We start from the raw sequence: 8242 nt of genomic DNA on the forward strand, positions 1-8242 counted from the left end.
TGAACATTTGAGAATGGTCAATGAAAAGGGGGAAGAAGTGGTCAACCCTGGCTGTGGGAAATCACTGGAATGAGCAGAGGCCCCAAGGGGCTGGCTGTGTAACTGTGTGACAGGCTGGCCCTTTAAGGTTCTGGGCGGAGCCAGGCAGTTGTTGGGTGCTGAGGTCACTGTTGCCTAGGAAGCCCTTTGTGATGTGGAATCCTGAGCGCAGTGATTCCGACTAGCTCACAGCAGTTCGAGGACACTTGGTGGGAATGTCCGGTGACGTTGGACACACTTCTGGGAGAGGGAGTGGACCACGTCGCTTTCCAGCCCACAGCCATGAACTGGTTTCGAGGCTTTGGCTCTGGCTTGGGCCAATCTCTGGGCCAAGTGGGGGGCAGCCTGGCTTCCCCCGCAGGCCAGATTTCAAAGTTGATAAGAGATAAGTCGTCGACAGGCATCACCCAAGATCTGGATGATGAAAAAAAGAGAGCTTGCCAACTTAGAGATGATAAAATGAACATTACTAAAGAATTAGACATGCAAAGTGAAAAACTAACAGAACGAGAATCGGAGAGTAAACTTCTAAATGAAAAGAACCTAATTTTAACAAAACAGATTGATCAGCTGTCCAAAGACGAGGTTGGTAAACTAAGGCAGATCATCCAGCAGAGGGATTTGGAGATAAAAGCTCTTCATGCAAGAATGTCTTCACCTTCTTACACCCAGGATGTTGTTTACCTTCAACAGCAACTACAGGCCTACACTGTGGAGAAAGGACAAATATTAGCTGTTTTGGATGAGAAGACTAGGGAAAATAGCCGCCTAAAAACAGAACATCACCAAATGATAGACACGGCTGCTGCCCAACAAGCAGCGCTTATTAAGCTGCAAGATGAAAATAAAAAATTGTCCACTAGATTGGAAAGTAGTGGCCAGGAAATGCTTAGGGAAACTGTTCAGAATTTATCACTTATCATTCGAGAAAAAGACATTGAAATAGATGCATTAAGTCAGAAATGTCAGACTTTGTTGACAGTGTTACAGACATCTAACACAGGAAATGAGGTTGGAGGTGTTAACAGTAATCAGTTTGAGGAGCTTCTACAGGAACGAGATAAATTAAAACAGCAAGTGATGAAAATGGAAGAGTGGAAACAACAGGTGATGACCACAGTGCAAAATATGGAACATGAGTCAGCCCAACAACAGGAAGAACTTCAAAAACTTCAGACCCAGGTTTTGATTGACAGTGATAATAACTCTAAACTGCAGGTAGAATATACTGGCCTAATCCAAAGTTATGACCAGAAGGAAACCAAACTCAAAACTTTGGGTCAGGAATTAGCACAAGTTCAGCGCAGCTTAGGGCAACTTTTGAATACCAAGGATCATCTTGTAGGAAAACTTGATATTATTTCACAACGGCTCTTTTCTGGATCATCACTTGTTTCAGAGTCAGAAGAATCTCTCGGGGCAGTTAAGTCTGATATACCTAGTGAACCTTCTAAATTGCTTCAACAAGAAATAGAAAAATTAAGAAAATCACTGCAGGAAAAAGATGCAACAATTCAAACTCTCCAGGAAAATAACCATAGATTGTCTGATTCGATTGCTGCCACCTCAGAGCTAGAAAGAAAAGAACATGAACAAACTGATTCAGAAATTAAGCAGCTAAAGGAAAAACAAGATGTTTTACAAAAGTTACTTAAGGGTAAAGACCTCTTACTCAAAGCCAAATATGATCAGTTACATTCTTTAAGTGAAAATTTCACTAACCAAGTGAATGAAAATGAAATTCTGAGGCAGGCAGTAACAAACCTAAAGGAGAGAATATCAATTTTAGAAATGGACATGTGTCAACTAAAAGAGGAAAATGGAAAACTAGTAGAAATATCCAGGGTAAAGCAAACAGAATGTCAAGCATTACAAGAGACTAACATGAAGTTTTCTATGATGCTGCGAGAAAGGGAGTTTGAACACCAGGAGATAAATGAGAAGGCTCTTGCTTTTGAGCAACTATTGAAAGAAAAAGAACAGGGCAAGACTGGGGAGTTAAATCAGCTTTTAAATGCAGTTCAGTCGATGCAGGAGAAGACAGTTACATTTCAAGAGGAAAGAGACCAAGTCATGTTGGCCCTGAAACAGAAACAAATGGAAAACAGTTTACTTAGTGAGGTGAAGGATTTACGTGAAAAAGAATTGTGCTTAAACCAGGAGCTAGAGAGATTGCATCATCAACTTTCAGAATCACAGGATTTTTATACTGGTGAAGCTCTGGCTGCAGCAGAGAGAGAGGCTAACCTAAGAAAAGAAGTCACAGTATTGGAGGAGAAGCTAGTTTCATCCTCTAATGCACTGGAAAATGCAAGTCATCAAGCCAGTTTGCAGGTAGAGTCATTGCAGGAACAATTGAATATAGTCTCCAAGCAGAGGGATGAAACCGTTCTTCAGCTTTCAGTGTCACAAGATGAAGTAAAGCAGTATGCTCTATCACTAGCCAACCTACAGATGGTACTAGAGCGTGCGCAACAAGAGGAAAGAGCTATGTATACTGCTGAACTAGAAAAGCAAAGTGCGCTTGTAAGTAAGTGGAAGAAAAAGGCTGAAAACCTAGAAAGAAAACTGGTGTCTTTACAGGAAAGTTTGGATGAAGCCAATGCTGCTTTGGACTCAGCATCGAGACTCACAAAACAGTTAGATCTACAGGAAGAGCAAATCGAAGAACTTCAAAAACAGAATGAGGTCCTACAGGAAATGTTAGATGACATTCAGAGGAAATGGATGAACTTGGTAAATGACACAGAAGGAAAAGTGGACAAGGTACTCCTGAGAAACGTCTTAATAGTCTATTTTCAAACTCCAAAAAGTGAGCGGCAAGAAGTGTTAAGATTAATGGGAAGCATCCTTGGAATGAAAAAGAAGGAGATGGAGAAATTGTTCTGTGACGATCAAGGTGGTGCTACCACGTGGATGAGTGGGTGGCTTGGAGGAGCATCAGAAAATGTCCCCCAGACACCTCTGAGAGCAAATCAGCAACCTGCACTCAATAGTTCTTTCTCAGAGCTTTTCATTAAATTTCTACAAACAGAATCTTATCCATATATTCCACCACAAATGCAACCTCTTCGTGATAGGAAGCCCCTAGGTTTACCAGGAAGGGCTAAACTAGCCACAAATGTAGGACAAAATTTTAAAGATACAGCAGAGTCCAGAAGCAGTGGAAGAGCAGATTTGAATCCACTCTTAGCTCCCTGTTCTGCAGCTGTGTCACTTATTCACCCAGGTGGACTTGGAACTGGTGGGGCTAAGCATCTTCTTTTGAACCCAACATTTACACCTTTTCCAGTGTTACCTGCTAACACTGCTGGAGCTGGCAAAGACCTTTTAAAGCAAGAGAGTAACAATGTAGCCCTTTAAAAACAAAATCAAGAACACAATGTGTATGTACTTAGTAACAAGTGGCCTTTCAGAAGTCATATATTTGCTTTGAGTTGTACTTTCTCTAAGTTTAATAAAAATTAGCATTTTTAGAAATTGCAGATGTCATAGAAATAATGTTTGCTGTATAATCTTCTGTTTTACTTCTCTCATTTGACCCCACTTAAACTGAAAACTTTTAATTTATCTTTAAACTTAATTCACAAAAAGAGAAAAAAGAAAGAAATACAAGTACCAGGTATCAGTTTATTTCCTTCTGTGATTTTATAAGCTCATTTAAACAAGAGTCTTTTGATTCATCTTTTATCTTGATTTACAAATAGAGAAAAAAATAGAAAAGAAAAGAAAACCAGGTAGATGTTTTGGCTTGGTAAAGCTGCTGGAATGCAGTATACCAGATATGGGTTGGCTTTTACAGAGGGGATTTATCAACTTAAAATTTACATTTCTAAGGCTTCAGAATGCAGTAACAGGAAAACCCTTTGTCTCTGAAGACAGTCTGCTGGTTCCTGGGACACCTCTGTCACATGAGAAGGCACGGGTTACATTACATTACAGTTCTGGGACAGGAACTCTGAAATGGGTCTTATTGTGCAAACAGTGCTGTCTGGGTTGCATTTTTGTCTGGAATCCTTAGGGGAGAATCTGAGTACTTGCTTTTTCCAGCTTCTCCAGGATTCCCACATTCCCTTTCCTGAGGCTTACAGGAGTGGAGACTGGTCCCGATTATCATGGGAAATAGGACTCCTACTGCATAATGGAGGTAAAGTAGTGTTAACCTGGAATCTAGGAGATCCCTTAGGGTGTCTCTTAGTACTGCCAATTCCTGGTATTAAAACTCTGTGGAAATTTCCAGCAGTGCAATCCAGGCAGGCTTACTGATGGCATAGAAAAGACTTAAGGAATGGAGGTTTGGGTCTTCCCAACAGGGAAAGTACCACAACCACCTGAGTTGCTTGCTGAGGGTAAAGGGAACATGGAACATGTAGTGGAAGAAGGTAGTTATCAATATGAACTACAGCCATATGACCATTTATAGAAATGAAAACTGTGATGATTATGAGTATTTATTCCTAATCAGGTTATGAATTTATTAGTACATATACATAAAGCAATTGCCTTTGTTTTATTATCTATCTTATCCCCTTATAATATAAATAAGTTCTGTTAACTTTATGTCATACTATTTAAGTTACAGCATATGAAGTTTAAGAGTGAATATTACCTATAGACTTGCATCCTCTTCTGGGGAAAGGGTAAGCGTATTTCTGGTTGTACACAGGTCAGTTGAATTATGTTAAGTAAAAGTTTGACTGTTACTGATTTTGTTTAGTGATTAAGTATGGTTTATGGAGATGTGTATAGGTACCAAGTTGACAATGGGTAGACTGTGGTGATTAAGTTCATGTGTCAACTTGCCTAGGTTATGTGTCCTGTTGTTTGATCATGCAAGCAGTAGCCTGATTGTTACTGTGATGATATACCTTGGATTTAAATCATTAATCAGTTGATGGCTTCGATGGCTGTTTACATCAGCCATTGCCTTCAGCAATGAAAGAAGGCTCATCCAGTCAGTTGGAGGCTTTAGAGGGAGAACAGATAATTTCAGCAGCAAACAAATGGTTACCAGAGTTTCCCACCTGGCAGCCTGCTCTATGGAATTCAGACTTGCCAGTCCCCACGGTTGGATGAGCCAATCCCTGTTACAAATGTCAGGGTGTATATATCCACACACACCCTGTCAGTTCTGTTTCTCTGGAGAACACTGACAAATACAGACCCCTTCATTGATCTTCAAAGTCAGCAATGGGCTGTCAAATCTCTCTTATGTCACATCACTCTGACACTACTTCCTTTATCACATCTCCTCTGTGCTCTTCTGCCTCTCTCCCACTTTTAAAGCCCTCGTTTTTTCCTTGGGCCCACCCAGATAATCTAATTCAGGATAATTTTCCTATTTTAATCTTAGTTGATTCATACCATTAATTTCCCTTTACTGCCTAACATAAAATATTCCCAAGTTGTCGGATTTAGACAGGGACATCATTAGGATGCCATTTTTCTCTCTATCACACTTACATTTTTGCTAGAATTTCTTATTGTCCTTTTTTTCTTTCTTTGTTTTTAGAATACGTAACAGACACATGTGGTCCAAACTCTAATTCACCTAGTCTTTCAAATCCATTTTTTTTCAAGAACCATCCTTACCATTGCCCTTTGATTTCACAATACAAACTTTCTAGTTATTAGAAATGCCCTACAGTCATAAGTATTGCCTCAGGGAATAGAGATGCTGAACAGATTCAAGCTTTCATTGAGTTGGATAAAATAATAACAAAACCATCAAAGTTGTGATTCTGTGATTCTAAGTGTTACATGCTGAAATATATCGCTGTAATAGAAGTCAAGTAGCCATTGCTCAGCAAATGTTCTGCCTTTTGGAGGATGGGAGATGGGTCAAATAATTTTGGATTATCAAGGGCCAAAATTTTTATGCATCCCAGTTTCAGGGACCTCTTCTCCTCCAGGACTGACCAGAGTTTATTAGATTGCTTTCAAATGGGCATCCCCATGATTCTTCAAACAAAACTGAATTTGACCCTATTTATCACAACTGTGTGGGTAAACCTTTGAAAAATGAAATTGAAAGATGGAATTTCATTTTCCACAGCTAAAGCATCTCCTTTATTTGACTTGATTACTCTTCAGAAATGTAAGTTCTGTTACATTATAAAATAATTTTGGTGTTTTATAGAAAAATTTATTTGCAAATTGCCCACTTATACATTTTGACCATTTCTGCAGAGATGGAATTTTTAAGACAAAAACACGAAACAGAGTACGAGGTGTGACAAGGCATATCTCAGTTTTCCCAAGTATAAATATAATTTTATCCCCCAGCCACAGTGAAATCACACCACAGCTTATTTAGATTACTTAAGTCCATCTCCTGCTAGGGAACAAAATGGTAGTTTAATTTTGAGTAGGGTTTCTGACTGAAGCTTTCCTGTTTGGACTACAAACTCCATTGGAATTGATGTAAAAGCTCATGTGAGAAAAATAAAATGGATTCCCACATGGTGAAAAGAAATATGAGTAGAAATGAGTCAGTGTGCTTGCCTATAAATCCTGCTTCCTGTGCTTCCACAGCTGAAGTTAAATCTTTAATTATCTCTGCGCTTTGCTTGAAGCAAAACATGTTACTTTGTCATTCATTATTCCCAAATATTCTCAGAGGAGATTTTGCTATACTTTCTTTGTGTCCTAAAATGCTGCCATGCTGCTACAGCATATCCCTCCTTCAGGAAAGTCACTTGTTTTGGAAAGTGTGCTAATTAATTCATGGACACAGGTAGACACACTGTGCACACACAAGTATTCACACTCAGCACAGGGTTCTGAATTGTTGTGCTTGCCTTGAGAGTAAGAGAAAGATAAAATTATGATTTTGATTCTATATTTATTTTTTTCGTTCTTTTCCAATTTGGGTTTTTTGGGCCTATGTACTCAGTTAAGTTTAGCTAAACCAATTTTCCTACCCCAGAAGTAGGTTTACATTCATTTTCTCCCAACACCCACTGCACAGTCAGCCTCTGTGAAGATGGAATTATCTTGTCAGAAATGTAACATTGAATTACTCTGGGGAAGCATGCAGGTGGAAAACATGTTGTTTTTAATGCAAATTCTGGAATTCTAATCCAAACACAACCTTGTTGTCTGTCTACCACAGAGACTAAAATAAATCTGATGCACTCAAGATTACATAGACACACACATATAAACGTGTGTGTATTTAAATTTTATTCAGCTGAAAGTGCTTCTAGATAAGAATAGAAATGTCCAGCTTTTTCTCTGTAATATCTTGGATATTGGTATTACAGACACCTTTCCCAAGTTAACATTTAATGTCAGTAAAATATATGTTTAACAATAAAACATTGACAAATATCCCTTCTGAATAACTATTCAAAGGGCAGTAAGTTGTTTTGAGCATTATTGAATTTTGTAGAGCTGCTTGTGGGATGAGAATAAAGTTTACAGTGCTTATTAAATCATTAATTTATTCAATCTTTATATATATGCACATACATATGTGCAATTCCTTGTCATGTTATAAGCGTCATTTCATAAAATTTTTAGAACATCTAACTGAATTTTTGAACATCTAACCCTCTCTAAGGCAGACAACTATTCAACACTGATAGCATGAAACTATCCCCCAGCAACCCAATATTTAGAAAAAGTCTACCATTATCTCTCTCCAAGAATCATTCCTCATTTTAAAACAGTATATCTATTTTGTGATGTTAGGAAGTAATTAATCCTTGTGTGACTTGCAGTGTCACCTGCTGGGGGCAGACAATTTAGCCCGAAGCTGATTGAAGAAAATTGGAATTTTTTTTCACATCTAGGAATTTCTTCATCCTCTCCCTCAAGGCACAGCAATGGTAAACGTGGAGGAAGAGCAGTTCCTCCCAAAAATGGGGAATGAAAGAAGGCAAGGAGTATTCTGGAAAACAGACATCACAAAAGTAAGTGCTTCAAGTAATATATGTGTGTGTCTGCACTTTTGACTTTGCAGAATGGACAAACTATTTAACCATAAGAGATGGTGAAAGAAATATTACAATGAAGGCTTTTCTAATTTCCAGAGTAGAGGATTTGATCAGAAAATACTGAAAACAATTATATTCATGTACAAAAGTCATTTGCAAAAAGGTAAAGTACGTTGTACATTTCTATATAGAAAATAAAATAAATAGCCTTTTGTCATTGAAAGACACAATTTAAGAATATGAAAACAAAGGAATGCAGAGGA

The 8242-nt window shown here is 38.4% G+C and overlaps 1 protein-coding gene across 1 annotated transcript; it reads left to right on the forward strand.

The window, feature by feature from the left end:
- Positions 1 to 321: 321 nt before the first annotated feature.
- Positions 322 to 3402, forward strand: LOC119535463 (thyroid receptor-interacting protein 11-like). Its single transcript, XM_037837802.1, has one exon. The coding sequence runs from the start codon at positions 322 to 324 to the stop codon at positions 3400 to 3402; it is 3081 nt and encodes a 1026-aa protein (XP_037693730.1).
- Positions 3403 to 8242: the final 4840 nt, after the last annotated feature.

The sequence above is a fragment of the Choloepus didactylus genome, chromosome 5 (genome assembly GCF_015220235.1).
Source record: "Choloepus didactylus isolate mChoDid1 chromosome 5, mChoDid1.pri, whole genome shotgun sequence".
In the NCBI taxonomy this organism is placed as follows: domain Eukaryota; kingdom Metazoa; phylum Chordata; class Mammalia; order Pilosa; family Megalonychidae; genus Choloepus; species Choloepus didactylus.